The sequence below is a fragment of the Tachyglossus aculeatus genome, chromosome 20, assembly GCF_015852505.1.
Source record: "Tachyglossus aculeatus isolate mTacAcu1 chromosome 20, mTacAcu1.pri, whole genome shotgun sequence".
NCBI lineage: Eukaryota > Metazoa > Chordata > Mammalia > Monotremata > Tachyglossidae > Tachyglossus > Tachyglossus aculeatus.
The window spans coordinates 26,639,570-26,655,970 of record NC_052085.1 but is presented as its reverse complement, the minus strand read 5'-3'; the positions used below and the strand labels follow the sequence as shown (position 1 = coordinate 26,655,970).

Genomic DNA, 16,401 nt, shown 5'->3' with positions numbered 1-16,401 from the left:
GCCACTTCTCAGCTGCGTGACTTTGGGCAAGTCACTTCTCTGTGCCTCAGTTACCTCATCTGGAAAATGGGGACTAAGTCCGTGAGCCCCACGTGGGACAACTTGGTTACCCTGTATCTACCCCAGCGCTTAGAACAGCGCTTGGCACATAGTAAGTGCTTAATAAATGCCATCATCATCATCATCATTCTCTGTGCCTCGGGGGCCTCATCCGGAAAATGGGGATCGAGACCGGGAGCCCCTTATGGGATGGGGCCTGTGTCCAACTCAATTTGCTTGTACCCCCTCTCCATCCCCCCCATCTTACCTCCTTCCCTTCCCCACAGCACCTGTATATATGTATATATGTTTGTACATATTTATTACTCTATTTATTTTACCTGTACATATCTATTCTATTTTATTTTGTTAGTACGTTTGGTTTTGTTCTCTGTCTCCCCCTTTTAGACTGCGAGCCCACTGTTGGGTAGGGACTGGCTCTAGATGTTGCCAACTTGTACTTCTCAAGCGCTTAGTACAGTGCTGTGCACATAGTAAGGGCTCAATAAATACGATTGATGATGATGATGACGATCCACTCCAGTGCTTTGTACAGTGCCTGGCACGCAGCACGCATTCAGCAGATCCCATTGTCATCATCCTCATCCTCATCCCTCCCACTGCAACGCAAGCTTGGGTCCCACTCTGCAGACCTCCACGGAGAGAGTAGTTTGAGTACTGTGAAGTGCAGGGAGGACAGGACGGGACAGGATGGAGGCTGAGTAATGGAAAGCCTCCTCGACAGAAAACGCCCTGCCTTGACTGATGTCTCCCATCCACGGGAGGGACGCGGAGGCCTTAAGGGACACAGCCTTCGCCTCCGTTTGGCCGCTTTTTATGGAGTCTCAAATTTCAAAGCTGTTTTCACTTTGTGCGGCCTCAGCAACTGCTGTGAGGCATCGTTGGGTACAGATGTGGTTAACCAGCGACGGTTCCCCATGTTCATCGCGCCTCTCCGGAGGGTGTAGACACTACTTGCTGCCAGCCGGTTCCCACACTTCCCAAGATGGGGGAAGACCCGGTTTGGCTTCTGCCCTTGCCAGAGCGGGTTTGGGGGCAGGGGGTTGGACGGCGACTTGGATCGTCATCCCCCTTCAGAGCTGCTGACCCTGAGCCACGTTTGGCCCTCTAATAATAACTGTGGTATTTGTTAAGCGCTTACTATGTGCCAAGAACTGTACTAAGCGCTGGGGTGAATACCAGCAAATCGGTTTGGACACAGTCCCTGTCCCGTGTGGGCTTCCCAGTCTTAATCTCCATCTTACAGATGAGGTAACAGAGGCCCAGAGAAGTAAAGCTTGGTTCTGTTCTCTGTCTCCCCCTTTTAGACTGTGAGCCCACTGTTGGGTAGGGACTGTCTCTATGTGTTGCCAATTTGTACTTCCCAAGCACTTAGTACAGTGCTCTGCACATAGTAAGCTCTCAATAAATACGATGGATTGATTGATTGATTAAAGCGACTTGCCCAAGGTCGCACAGCAGACAAGTGGCGGAGCCGGGTTTGAACTCGCTGTGGGCAGGGAACGAGTCTAACGACTCTGTGGCATTTTTCTCTCCTCAGCGCTTAATACGGTGCTCTGCACATAGTAAGTGTGTAATAAATTGCATTGATTGATCTGGAAAATAGGTGGAGGGCAGGTGAGGTCATCAAACAGCGCCTGTTACGAAGCTTAAAGAAAAATAAGTAGAAATAGCCTCCGTCTAAATCTCACCGTCCAGTCTCATTCATTCATTCATTCAGTCGTATTTATTGAGCGCTTACTATGTGCAGAGCACCGTACTAAATGCTTGGGAAGTACAATTTGGCAACATATAGAGACGGTCCCTACCCAACAACGGGCTCACAGTCTAGAAGGGGGAGAAAGACAACAAAACAAAACGTTTGGACAGGTGTCATCAGAATAAATAGAAGTAAAGCTAGATGCACATCATTAACAAAATAAATAGAATTGTAAATATATGTACAAGTAAAATCTCGAGATTTGTTGTTCAGTCTCGAATTAACAATCTGGTCCAGGAGTGTACACTCAGCCTAGACCGACCCAGGAAGTGGAGTTGGGGAATGTGGAAGAAGAATCATAACCATGATATTTAATAATGGCTTACCGTGGGCCACACATTATACTAAGCATTCATTCAATCGTATTTATTGAGCGCTTACTGTGTGCGGAGCACTGTACGAAGCGCTTGGAAAGTACAATTCGGCAACAGATAGAGACAATCCCTACCCAACAGTGGCTCACAGTCTATCCCGCCTCCCCCCCGTGTCTGCTGTGTGACCTTGGGCAAGTCACTTCACTTCTCTGTGCCTCAGTTCCCTCATCTGCAAAATGGGGATTAAGACTGTGAGCCCCACATGGGACAACCTCATCTCCTTGTATCCCCCCCCAGCGCTTAGAACAGTGCTTTGCACATAGTAAGCGCTTAACAAATACCAACATTATTATTATTATTAGAAGGGGGGAGACAGACAACAAAACAGAACAAGTAGACAGGCAGCGATAGCAGCAAAACTACCACCGTTGGCAACACCACCTCCCAAACTCTCTTTCCCTCTTTCTCATTCACTCACTCTCATTTTCTCACCCTCTCTGTCTCTCTCTTTCTCTCTCTCCCCAAAATCAGATGCAGTTGAGCCTAACCATTGCTGGCTGCCTGGAGTTCCCTAGAAATACAGAAGTCGACAGTTCCCTGGGGCCACAGAAGGAAGTTGGGGCAGTGAACAGCGGAGGACAAATGGCCATATTCTCAATCAACTGGCTAGTGATGATGGTCAAAAGGCTGATTTTTCAGTCCAACTAGAAAACGGAAAAATTACCACCATCGGGAGGCAAGGGAGAAAGGGACCCAGAAAACGATGGCAGTAAATCCCATTCAGATTGAAAACACCCAAGGCCGTGGTTTGTAAGCTTCCGTGTTTTCTAGCCAAGGCCACCATGTTTAGACACTGGATATCTGGAGTGCCAGTGCCCCAGGGGACTGGGTTCCGTTCTCCCATCTCTCATCTGCTTCCAGAGTCTTTCCTCTGCCCGTCCACGTCCTCGATCCCTCAGGCTTTCTTCCATTATCCTCTTTCTCGCAGGGCCTCGTCCCCGCATCTTGTCCTTTCTCCTTTGCCCCTGCGATTCTTTGTCCCCGTCCCCTTCCCGACCATCCCTCGGAGGACCAATAACAACATGAGACGGGTCAACTTTGCCCATGGGTAATTCGCGGAAGACAACGTAAACGAGAGCCGGTTTCGCCACCCTTGCAGTTGCATTTTTTAATACCTCGGCAGCCTGTGAGGTCACTTAATGCGTTCTGAAAGTGAAGTCACTTATCAACATAATTTTTATTGCATTTACGTGCAGCTCGTTCCCGTGGGCAGGGTTAACCCTAAAATCTCTCCGTGTGTGGTACCTTTCACCTGGGAGCCTCAACCTCTTTACAAGCCCGGAGATTGTCTTTCTTTTGGGCAGCAGGGTAAACTGAGGCAAAGTGACTTTTCCCTCCACATAACCGAGGACCGGAAGACGTAGCATTAAAGGCTCAGACTATTGGACCAACCGGTCCGGGATCCCATCTCCCACAGTAGCAGCGAGATGCTTAATGGTTGCCCTCCTTGATATTGACCCTACCACAGTGGGTGAATGCTTCAACATCTTGAACCCCATAAGCCCCACGAGGGACTAGGACTGTAACTTGTCCTTTCCCCTTCCACCATCCAGCGCTTAGAACAGGTGGCAAATCCATAACCACGATGATGGATGTTCGCAAGATGACAACCGTCCAAGCCTCGTGTAGCCACTGTTGGGGGAAAGAATCCTGGACGGGAGGATGGCATCGCTTCAGGTTTTAGGTTCTTGTCAAGAGCAGAACTACGGGGGCTAAGCTGAAAGAGCGCCAGCCTCGAGACTGTAAGCTCGGCGCGGGCAGGGAATGGGTCTGCCAGCTCTGCTCTAGTGTACTCTCCCAAGCACTTAATAAATAATAATAATAATGATGGCATTTATTAAGCGCTTACTACGTGCAAAGCACTGTTCTAAGCGCTGGGGAGGTCACAAGGTGATCAGGTTGTCCCACGTGGGGCTCACAGTCTCAGTCCCCATTTTACAGATGAGGTAACTGAGGCACAGAGAAGTTAAGTGACTTGCCCAAAGTCACCCAGCTGACGATTGGCGGAGCCGGGGTCTGAACCCATGACCTCTGACTCCAAAGCCCGGGCTCTTCTCCACTGAGCCACGCTGCTTCTGTACTTAGTACAGAGCCCTGTAAACGCTATTGATTGACTGATTGAAGCAGAAGACGAGGTGGGCGAGGAAGAAGGGAAGGGACAGAATAGGCCGGCCGCCTGTGGTCTGTTCTACATTTTCACTTTTAGGGTGAAACACCTCTCAGCGTACACTCCTTCCGTACCTCGCGGTAATGACCCTTGTTCCCCGTTCCCCGGACCTTGGCTTCCATCATCATCATCAATCGTATTTACTGAGCGCTTACTATGTGCAGAGCACTGTACTAAGCACTTGGGAAGTACAAATTGGCAACATATACAGACAGTCCCTACCCAACAGTGGGCTCACAGTCTAAAAGGGGGAGACAGAGAACAAAACCAAACATACTAACAAAATAAAATAAATAGAATAGAATAGTCCAGTGTCCTGTGACTGGGCAACGTGAGTATAGCCTACTCAGGTTATTTCCAGGGAGGCTGCCCGGCTGTGGGGCTCTGGCCCTGATGGTCTGGCTGACTCTGGACACCCAATCGTGACAGGAAACACAATAGATAACCGGCTCAGGGGATGGCATGTGAACAGGACTGGAAAAGACAGGTGGATGCTCCCAGAAGATCAAGGGAGTTTAAGGCAAAGGGGAATAGAGTCCCATCTCCCAGCCGGACTCTCTTGGGATCGAACAGCCTTAGGAAACAGGACCTAAAACCGTATCATAATTAGGGTATTTATTAAGCATGATGTGCTAAACCCTAGGCTGGATACGGAATACCCAAACCGGGACAGTGTCCCCACCTCGCAAGGGGCTCACAGTCAGTCAGCCAGGCAGTCAGTCAGTCATTCGTATTCATTTATTTATTTTTAATGGCATTTATTAAGCGCTTACTATGTGCAAAGCACTGTTCTAAGCGCTGGGGGGGTTACAAGGTGATCAGGTTGTCCCACAGGGGGCTCACAGTCTTCACCCCCATTTTACAGATGAGGGAACTGAGGCCCAGAGAATCAATCAATCAATCAATCAATCGTATTTATTGAGCGCTTACTATGTGCAGAGCACTGTACTAAGCGCTTGGGAAGTACAAATTGGCAACATATAGAGACGGTCCCTACCCAACAGTGGGCTCACAGTCTAAAAGGGGAAGTGAAGAGAAGTGAAGTGACTTGCCCAACGTCACACAGCTGACCATTGGCCGAGCCGGGATTTGAACCCATGACCTCTGACTCCAAAGCCGGCGCTCTTTCCACTGGGCCACGCTGCTTCTCATTCTCATTTATTGAGGGCTTACTGTGTGCAGAGCGTTGTATCAAGCACTTGGGAGAGTTCAACGTGACCATATAATAGACACGTTCCCTGCCCACAACGAGCTTACAGTCTCGAGGGGGAGGCTGTTATTAATATAAAGAAATAAAATTACAGATATATAAGTGCCGCGGGGCCGGGGAGGGGGATAAAATTAAGGGAGCAAGTCACGGTCGAATAGGGAAGGAGAATGTATATTGAATTCTCATTTTTGTGGCTGAGGAAACTGAGGCACCAAGAAGCTAGGTGACTTGCCAAGGTCACACAGGCCATGTGCGATAAACGGTCTCTCTGCGTCATCCCGCCTGGCATTCTATCTCCCGCTGGGGCAGCAGGGGCTTTGGAAGAAGTGTGTCCTGAGAGGGATAACCTTCTTGGTCGCTCTTCTGTGTCCCGGGGTTCACATGGGCTTCCCTCTAGCCAGGAAGCTGCCCTGCTCCCTCCTGTCCTGTCCGTGAGGTAAGTTCCTGCTGTCGCACCCTGCAATTTGTTGCCAGTTAATCAGCGTCTCTGATGCCATATAACAGGGTTTCCAGAACAGCTGCCCTCGGCAGGCGGGACTTTCAGGAACCCAGGCGGCAAGCCTGGCGGGCCTCTTGCCAGGAACCAGGTCAGGCTGTTCCCTATCCTTCCCCTCTTCCCATGCCGGCTCCCCCACATTCCCTGGAGTCCCAGTGCTGAGTGTGATGTTCCGAGGACACCCCCCCCAGCACGCCATTAATGCCAGCAAAAGGAGCAGGGGGAGCATAGGGGGCGGGGGTCACGGAGACCCCCTCGGACGCCAACGGCAACAGATAGGATTTTGCTTTCATCCCATCCCATCCCATCCCATCCCATCCCATCCCAACCCATTCCATCCCTCCTGACTCCTTGGGGACACTCAAACGGCCGCGGTAGGGCTGAGGAAAGACCCGGACACCAAGGGCGAGAAGCAGCACGGCCTAGTTCGAAAAAGCCGGGCCTGGGAGCCGGGAGACTTGGGTTCTAATCCCAGCTCTGCCGCTGGCCTGCTGGGTGACTGAGTCACTTAACCTCCGCTGGGCCTCCGTTTCCTCACCTGAAAAATGGGGAGAAGATTGCTGCTTGCCCTATGTTTTAGATTGTGAGCCCCACCTGGGACAGGGGCTGTGCCTAATCTGATTATTCTGTACTTGCCCCAGCACTTGGCACAGTGCTCAGCACTCAGTAAGCACTCAATAATGACTCTATCATTTTAAAGTGGCATGGAAGAGTGTGGTGGGGGACAAAACTGTCCCAAATCATCATCAGTCATATTTACTGAGTGCTTACTGTGTGCAGAGCACTGTACTAAATCAGGTGTTGAGGTTACTTGGTCACTAAAGAGAGTTGTCAGAGATTCTCCCTGCCTCCTTTCCAATCCCCCTACCCCATTCAGGAGTTGAGTGGCCGGAGGATTGTTGATCAGAATGTGTAGCGTGGCTCAGTGGAAAGAGCCCGGGCTTTGGAGTCAGAGGTCATGGGTTCCAATCCCGGCTCCACCATTTGTCCGCTGTGTGACTCTGGGCAAGTCACTTCACTTCTCTGGGCCTCAGTTCCCTCATCTGGAAAATGGGGATGAAGACTGTGAGCCCCCCGTGGGACAACCTGATCAGCTTGTAACCTCCCCAGCGCTTAGAACAGTGCTTTGCACATAGTAAGCACTTAACAAATGAACACCATTATTATTATTATTGTTATTCAGTCAATCAGTGGTATTTATTGAGCACTTACTACGCACAGAGCACTAATCTTGGCTCCACCGCTTGTCTGCTGTATGACCTTGGGCAAGCCACTTCACTTCTCTGTGCCTCAGCTACCTCATCTGTAAAATGGGGATTGAGACTTGAGCCCCACGTGGACAGGGACTGTGTCCAACCTGATTTGCTTTTATCCACCCCAGCACTTAGTACAGCACCTGGCCCATAGTAAGGGCTTAACCAATACCACAATTATTATTATTATCGTTATTAACGGAACTAACAGACATGCCCTCTGCCTTTAACAGGCGTACAGTTCCGAGAAAGCAGGAGGAGGATCCCGAGAAAAGCACCGTGGGTCAGCATGGGCCGCAGAGGCCCTGGGCTTTCTGACCGATGGAGTTCAGGGCAGATCTCAATCAATCAATCAATCAATCGTATTTATTGAGCGCTTACTATGTGCAGAGCACTGTACTAAGCGCTTGGGAAGTACAAATTGGCAACACTTAGAGACAGTCCCTACCCAACAGTGGGCTCACAGTCTAAAAGGGGGAGACAGAGAACAGAACCAAACATACCAACAAAATAAAATAAATAGGATAGAAACGTACAAGTAAAATAAATAAATAAATAGAGTAATAAATATGTACAACCATATATACATATATACAGGTGCTGTGGGGAAGGGAAGGAGGTAAGATGGGGGGATGGAGAGGGGGGCGAGGGGGAGAGGAAGGAAGAGGCTCAGTCTGGGAAGGCCTCCTGGCCTCCTCTCCTAGCAGGCAAGTCCTTGCCCTTTTCTGGGCTTCATCATCATCATCAATCGTATTTATTGAGCGCTTACTATGTGCAGAGCACTGTACTAAGCACTTGGGAAGTACAAATTGGCAACAGATAGAGACAGTCCCTACCCAACAGTGGGCTCACAGTCTAAAAGGGCTTCAGCTGGCCCTGGAGGAATAACAGGAATAGCAACAGTGCTCGGCGCATAAGTAAGCGCTTATCAAATAGCACGGTTATTATTATTATTACTAATAAGATGCCCCACTTTGGATGGACCGATAGGCATCTTTCATTTCCCAAAGCATGGGTGGTCCGGTGACCCAGGTAAAAGCCGGTAGCGGGGCGGTTAGAACCGAGGCCACGGTGGCCGGGTTGGATCAGAACGGGGCTCGGGTACAATTACTCAATTTTACGCATTTTTTTCCCGAGGACTGTCCGAACTATACCGGCCGTAAGTCCCAGAAGGGCGAATCACTCAGGGGCAAATGCTGCAATTGCAGCTGTAATGCGGCCTGCCTGGACCCAAATAGCCCTCACTGGAGGGAGGCTCTGGGGGCCAGGGGATGCGCGGACTCTGGAAGGGGACGGAGCCTTCTCTAACCACAAATGTGGAGACCCCCCCAGGTTCTCTGGGCTGGACTGAACCCACGCAGGTCCATAGTATGAGGAGGGTCTAATCTGGGTGCCTCCCTCCTTCCCTTTGCCTAGCCCACAGCAAAAAGGCATGGACAAAGCGAGGGAAGGGCCACTTAACTCGCAACTGGGCCAGTTTCCCCTTGGGCTAATGTCAAGGCTGTCTGCTTTGACCTGGATCACCAGGCCACCCATCTCCTGGGAAGTGAAAGATGTCTATCCGCCCATCCCAAGTGGGGCATCTTAATAATAGTAATAATAACTATTTATTTTATTTTGTTAGTATGGTTGGTTTTGTTCTCTGTCTTCCCCTTTTAGACTGTGAGCCCACTGTTGGGTAGGGACTGTCTCTATATGCTGCCAATTTGTACTTCCCAAGCACTTAGTACAGTGCACTGCACATAGTAAGCGCTCAATAAATACGATTGATGATGATGATGATGATGATAACTGGGCTATTTGTTAACCGGTTACTATCTTCTAGACCGTGAGCCCACTGCTGAGTAGGGACCGTCTCTGTACGTTGCCAACTTGTACTTCCCAAGCGCTTAGTACGGTGCTCTGCACACAGTAAGCGCTCAATAAATACGATTGAATGAATGAATATGTGTCAAGCACTGTACTGAGTCCTGTCTATATGTTTGTACGTATTTATTACTTTATTTATTTTATTTGTACATATTTATTCTATTTATTTTATTTTGTTAATATGTTCTGTCTTGTTGTCTGTCTCCCCCTTCTAGACTGTGAGCCTGCTGTTGGGTAGGGATCGTCTCTGCATGTTGCCAACTTGTACTTCCCAAGCGCTTAGTACAGTGCAGTAAGCGCTCAATAAATACGACTGAATGAATGAATGCTGGGGTGGATACAAGATCATCAGGTCCCACACGGGGCTCACGCTGCCAACTTGTACTTCCCAAGCGCTTAGTACAGTGCTCTGCACACAGTAAGCGCTCAATAAATACGATTGACTGATTGATTGATTGAGGGAGACCAGGTATTGATTCCCCATTTTTGCAGATGAGGGAACTGAGGCCCCGAGAAGTGAAGCGACTTGTCCAGGGTCACGCAGCAGAGCTGGGATTAGAACCCAGGTCCTTCTGACTCTCAGGCTTGTGGTCTTTCCACTAGGTAACACTGCTTCTCCCGAGCGCTCAGTGCAGTGCTCTGCACGCCGTAAACGCTCAGTAAATACGACTGGCTGACGGATTGACAGAAGTCACACCGGTGGGATGGGGCCGGGGGAAGAGGCTTGTCTCCCGTGAGCTCACGGGCTTCTCAATCCACGGTCTCTCCCGAGTGCCAATTACTCCCGAAACTCCCTGTCTCTCACTGAAGTGTAAATTTAGCCCGAGTCAGGACCTGTGCTGTGGTGTTTGTGCGTACATGGGGGACATTTGTCCCTGTCATTGGACAAATCAATCAATAAATCAGCTATTTCACTGGCGTGGATAGAAACTGGGATATCAGACATCCAATTTGACGGCAAGTTAAAAATGGATGTTAATTCAAATCCCTTAGTACTGAAACGGATCATCTGGGTCCCGCCGGTAACCCCGCGTGTCTGGATGCGTATGCATCGGGCCCGTCGACTGAAGAAAATAACCGCTGTCTTCCTCATCATCAATCATCATCAATCGTATTTATTGAGCACTTACTATGTGCAGGGCACTGTACTAAGCGCTTGGGAAGTACAAATTGGCAACATATAGAGACAGTCCCTACCCAACAGTGGGCTCACAGTCTGAAAGGGGGAGACAGAGAACAAGACCAAACTTACTAACAAAATAAAATAAATAAATAAATAAATAGAGTAATAAATATGTACAAACATATATACATATATACAGGTGCTGTGGGGAAGGGAAGGAGGTCCTCGAAGCTTGGTAGCCGATTTTAGGCCGGGGAGAGCCTGATGATTGGCAGTCGGCTGAAAAGGGTGGACGAGGCCCGGTGAAAAGAGCACAGGGCTGGAAGCCGGGAGACCTGGGTTCTGATCCCAGCTCTGCCATTCGTCTGCTGTGTGTCCTTGGACAAGTCACTTCCCTGTGCTTTGGGTTCCTCACTTGTAAAATGCGGACTAAATACCTGTTCTCCCTCCCCATTAGACTGTGAGTCCCATATGGGACAGGGACTATGTCTGATTTGATTGGATTTTATCTACCCTAGCACTTAGTACACTGTCCAGCAACTAATAAGAGCTTAACTGATATCACGATTATTATTATTATTGCTAATTATAATGAGACTCACACACAGTCATCATCATCATCGTCGATAGTATTTATTGAGCGCTTACTGCGTACAGAGCACCGTGCTAAGCCCTTGGGAGAGTATAATACAACAGAGTTGGGAGATTCATTACGATACAATATCTACCAACTATATGTTGCCAACTTGTACTTCCCAAGCGCTTAGTACAGTGCTCTGCACACAGTAAGTGCTCAATAAATACGATTGATTGATCTACCAACGACTGATACGATTGAAACGAAATACGATAAATACGATTGAATTCGTTCCCTGCCCATAACGAGCCAACAGCCTAGAGAGAACTAACTGGAACACAAACACACAAACTCCCTCTCTCTAAAACTCTGAGGCCCATCTGGATAAAGGATCCTTTGAACACAGTAAGCACTTGACAAATATCACCATTATTATCACAACTCAGAGCGTCAGGTCCAGTTGCTTTTCTGGGCCATCGTTTGGCCAGATTTGCTTTCCCAGCAATGGTATCCAAAGGGCACAACATGGAGCATCAGATGCCCCTTTGGATACCATTGCTAGGAAAACAAATTTGGCCGAACGACGGTACAGAAAAGCAACCGGATCATATACTTCAATAATGGTCAGACCTCCGCCCTCTCTCCGGACCCTGGGAAAGGGGAGGTTTAAAAGGGAGGGGGCAAAAAAGGAGAGCACTGTCATTTGATCTGAGGGTTTTTTCCTTTTATGGTATTCACTAAGCGCCAGCCACTGTATTAAACGCTGAGGTAGATAGAAGCTAATCAGGGTGGACACAGTCCATGTCTCACATGGGGCTCGCCGTACTAATCTCGATTTTACAGACGAGGTCACTGAGGTCCAGAGAAGTAGAGCGATTTGCCTGAGTCAGGGCCTGAGTCAGAGGCAGAACTGGGATTAGAACCCAGGTCCTTCCGACTCCCAAGCCCGTGCATGGAGGAGAGCAGCCCACATGCCTGGCCCCGGTGGCTTCTGGTAGCCTCCCTCCCCCCGGCAACCAGGGAGCAGCAAGGCCAACCCGGCTTCCGGCAGTGGGTTTTTCAAGTGGGAAGAGTTTGCAGGTGAGCGCGGGGGGAATTAGGGAGGTTCCCCTGGACGTGGGGTGCCCTTTTATGACGGGAGGGATTCTCTTTCATGTGGTCCCATAAAACAAGTCAGAGAGGGGCAGAGTCTTGGGTCAGGGCGAGATTCAGATTTCCAGGGGCCTGAATCAGCTTTATTCAAATCTCGATATGTAGGCCAGCCAGGGGGGGAGAGGAAATGAAGAAAAACGGAGGGAGTAACACACGCCTTCCTGGCTAGAAGGCGAATGTCTAATGGGCACCTCCACTTGGCCAACTGCCGTGTTACCTCCCCAGCGAGCCAAGAATAAACGACTGGGCCACGTTGGCTCCCGCACCTCCGTCCGTCGTCCCTGCCCCGACCCCGAGCTGCCTGACAGGTGGGGCCCGGTGGCCCGGCCCGGCCACACCTCAACTGGGATTGGCTCCGAGCGAGGGGGAGGACCGTGAGGGCCAAGACAAGCCCATCTCTCTCTCCCCAGGCCTCTGCTCTCCGACTTCCACTCACCAATGCCGCCCGCCCGACACATCCTTGTCTGTACGTTCCTCTGTCTGTCCGGGCTGGTTGAAGCGGTGACCAGGACGTACTATATTGGGATTGTGGAAGAACACTGGAACTATGTGCCCCAGGGGAAAAACCTTATTACAGGAAGGAGTTTCACAGAAGACAAGTGAGTGAAGCCGGGTTTCTGGCAGGGATCTCTGGGCTCGGCTCCTTTTCGATCCCCTTGGGAGGTGGGGAGATACAGCCATTCACGTTTTGGGCCGGCGGGGTAAATTGACGGTGGGGAGGCTGATTTGGCGCGGACGGGGAGAGGGAGGACGCTAGGTGCCGGTCATTTTGGGTGGGAATTTATCTTGTGGATGTCATTTCACAAACAGTAGATTGCAAAGTCCTCAAGGGCAGGAATCATGGCTACTAACTCTGTTGTATTGTACTCTCCCAACAATAGTGCCCTGCATACGGTTAAGCGCTCAATAAATACCGCAGTTTGGCGACCAACCATATGACAAGGGGAAGCTCACTCTGATTCCCCGGTTACCTTGGTTTGGGGACCCCTAAATGACTTAAATTGAGCACAGATTGTGAATTTTCATAAATTCCCCCCACTAATCTTTCAGCGCCAAAAGCCACATGCTGTTTAGTTTTCCTCAGGAAAAACGATGCCTTTTATAGGCTTGGAAGAAGAGAAAGGAATGGGTCTTTAATTATTAGGAGAACCGGGAAGCACGAGTCATTTTCTGCTCTGTCCTTGATGAGGAAAATCCATTCCCTCCCTGCTGTTTCTACAACAGAGCCAAACAGCCCAAATCCATATTTTGGATGTGGTAATCAGTGATTCACCAGGACCTTCCTGTCTGAATTTGAAGAGAGGAGGGAAAGGAACAGATCATTTTCCTCTGAAATGTTCCCTCATTGGTGTTCCGTGTCTGGAATGTTTCACTTCCCTTAGAGTGACCTCCAAATTTCCTACTCCTGTGGGAGATGCTTGTCCGTCTCCCTGGTCTGGGGGCTAAATACCGACTGGGGTGTTGATTTTAACATCAGGGCCGAAGAAGCATCCTGTGAGCATCTGTAAGAAGCAGCGTGGCTTAGTGGAAAGAACACGGGCTTAGGAGTCAGAGGTTGTGGGTTCTAATCCCGGCTCTGCCACTTATCAGCTGTGTGACCTTGGGTAAGTCACTTCTCTGTGCCTCAGTTACCTCGCCTGTAAAATGGGGATTAGGTCTGTGAGCCCCACGTGGGACAACCTGATTAACTTGTATCTACGCCAGAGCTCAGAACAGTGCTTGTCACATAGTAAGCCCTTAGCAAATACCATCATTATTATTATTATTATTATTTCATTCACTCATTCATTCAGTTGTGTTTATTGAGCACTTACTGTGTGCAGACCACTGTACTGAGCACTTAGGAGAGTGCAGTACAGTGAGTAAACATGATCTCTCCCTTCAAGGAGCTTTCAGTCTAGAGGGGGAGACAGATTGGCTCAGTGGAAAGAGCACAGGCTTTGGAGTCAGAGGTCATGGGTTCAAATCCCAGCTCCGCCAATTGTCAGCTGGGTGACTTTGGGCAAGTCACTTCACATCTCTGTGCCTCAGGTACCTCGTCTGTAAAATGGGGATTAAGACTGTGAGCCCCCCGTGGGACCACCTGATCACCTTGTAACCTCCCCAGAGCTTAGAACAGTGCTTTGCACATAGTAAGTGCTTAATAAATGCCATCGTTATTATTATTATTAATAAAATAAATTATAAATAGGGGAAGCAGTGGAGTGAGAATTTATGTACTTAAGTGCTGTGCAGGGTGGCGGGGGGGAGAATAAGGCTTAAAGTCAAAGCAGATTCGATCCCAAATCCACAGGCAACGTAGACGGGAGGGAGAGCGGAGTGAGAGGTTATTTAGGGAAGGCTTTCCGGAGAAGAGGTGATTTTAGTTGGGCTGAGGTCTGCCCAACCGTAGACTCTAGACTGTAATCTCGTTGTGGGCAGGGAATGTGTCTGTTATATTGTTACATTGTACTCTCCCAAGTGCTTAATACAATGCCCTACACACAGTAAGCGCTCAGTACGCTGACTGAAGGGAGAGGGAATTCTAGGCTGGAGGGAGGGTGTGATAGATAAGACCGAGGTACAGCGAGTAGGTTTGTATTGGAAGAACAAAGTGTGCAGGCTGGGTTATAATAGGAAATCGGCCAGGTAAGGTAGGAGAGGAGGAGCTGTTTGAGCGCCTTAAAGTAGATGGAAGGAGTTTTGTTTGATGTGAAGAAGTGGAAAGAGTTTGGTCTGGGACTCAAAAGGACCTGGTTTTAATCCTGGCTTCGCCGCTTGTCTGCCGTGTGACCTTGGCCAAGTCACTTCACTTCTCTGTGCCTCAGTTACCCCCATCTGTAAAATGGGGAATAAGACTGTGAGCCCCATGTGGGTCAGGGACTGTGTCCAACCTGCTAAGCTAGTATTGACCCCAGCGTTTGGTACACTGCCTGGCACATAGTAAGCGCTTAACGAATTCCATAAAAAATGTGGAGATGGATGGGCAACACTGGGGGGTTTTGAGGAACAGGGAGTCATGTGCAAAATGCCCTGTTTGCCCAAAACAGCCCCGACTTCCTGGGCACGTTTCTAACCTCATCCATCCTTGTGTTCGGACCACGGACCTTCTTGGCGGGAGGGAGAGCTCGTCGGGATCCCGGGGAAGCCCCGTCCGCTATCCCAGTGGTCGTTCCGTCCCCTCACAAAAGTCATGGCTTGAGAATAAGTAAGAGTATGAGCTGGGGGCAGTGGGAGAAGAGAGTTTATTGTTAATCATCATCATCATCATCATCATCAATCCTATTTATTGAGCGCTTACTATGTGCAGAGCACTGTACTAAGCGCTTGGGAAGTACAAATTGGCGACATATAGAGACAGTCCCTACCCAACAGTGGGCTCACAGTCTAAAAGGGGGAGACAGAGAACAAAACCAAACATACTAACAAAATAAAATAAATAGAATAGATATGTACAAGTAAAATAAATAAATAAATAGAGTAATAAATATGTACAAACATATATCCATATATACAGGTGCTGTGGGGAAGGGAAGGAGGTAAGATGGGATGGAGAGGGGGACGAGGGGGAGAGGAAGGAAGGGGCTCAGTCTGGGAAGGCCTCCTGGAGGAGGTGAGCTCTCAGCAGGGCCTTAAAGCCAATGGGCACAAGTTTCCGCTTGTTGGAAAGAGGAGAGTGCAACTCCCGGAGGTCTGTGAGAAGTGAGGAGATGGTGTGGGATGAAGTTTCCAAAAAATGATCTGCTGGTCCACGGGATGGGCCCAGGGGCCTACGGAGAGCTTCCGAGGTTGGCGGTCTCCAAATGGAGAAGCTCTCTGGCCAAGGGGCTTTCTTCTGCCGGGGGCCGGCAGGACCTCCCACTAACAGGGAAAGAGCCAGACGGACGGACCGAGGAGCTGGGTTGTCCTTGGTGTGTGGCAGATGTTTCCTGAGGGCCCACAGTAGCACGATAGAGGAGTGTCAAGAGTTGAGCCGACACGCACGGCCCAATCTTGGCCTGTGTTCTGAGGTCAAGAGCCGGAGCCGTGTGGTTCACCGCTGGGAGAAGCAGCGTGGCTCAGTGGAAAGAGCCCGGGCTTTGAAGTCAGAGTTCATGGGTTCAAATACCGGCTCCGCCAGTTGTCAGCTGTGTGACTTCGGGCAAGTCACTTCACCGCTCTGGGCCTCAGTTACCTCATCTGGAAAATGGGGATGAAGACTGTGAGCCCCCCGTGGGGCAACCTAATCACCTTATAACCTCCCCAGCGCTTAGAACAGTGCTTTGCCCATAGTAAGCACTTCATACATTTATTGCTCTATTTTTTTATTTATTTATTTATTTATTTTACTTGTACATTTCTATCCTATTTTATTTTGTTGGTATGTTTGGTTCTGTTCTCTG

At 49.5% G+C, this 16,401-nt stretch overlaps 1 protein-coding gene across 1 annotated transcript in view; it reads left to right on the top strand.

Moving 5' to 3' along the window:
• Window positions 1-16,401, top strand: part of HEPHL1 (hephaestin like 1) — a 97,393-nt gene that overhangs the window by 17,352 nt on the left and 63,640 nt on the right. The window contains exons 4-10 of the mRNA XM_038761676.1: window positions 898-1,003; window positions 3,122-3,241; window positions 5,968-6,006; window positions 7,553-7,602; window positions 11,909-11,968; window positions 12,210-12,348; window positions 12,451-12,639. Of these exons, the coding sequence (XP_038617604.1) occupies window positions 898-1,003; window positions 3,122-3,241; window positions 5,968-6,006; window positions 7,553-7,602; window positions 11,909-11,968; window positions 12,210-12,348; window positions 12,451-12,639 (703 nt within the window). The remainder of the gene's footprint in view (window positions 1-897; window positions 1,004-3,121; window positions 3,242-5,967; window positions 6,007-7,552; window positions 7,603-11,908; window positions 11,969-12,209; window positions 12,349-12,450; window positions 12,640-16,401) is intronic.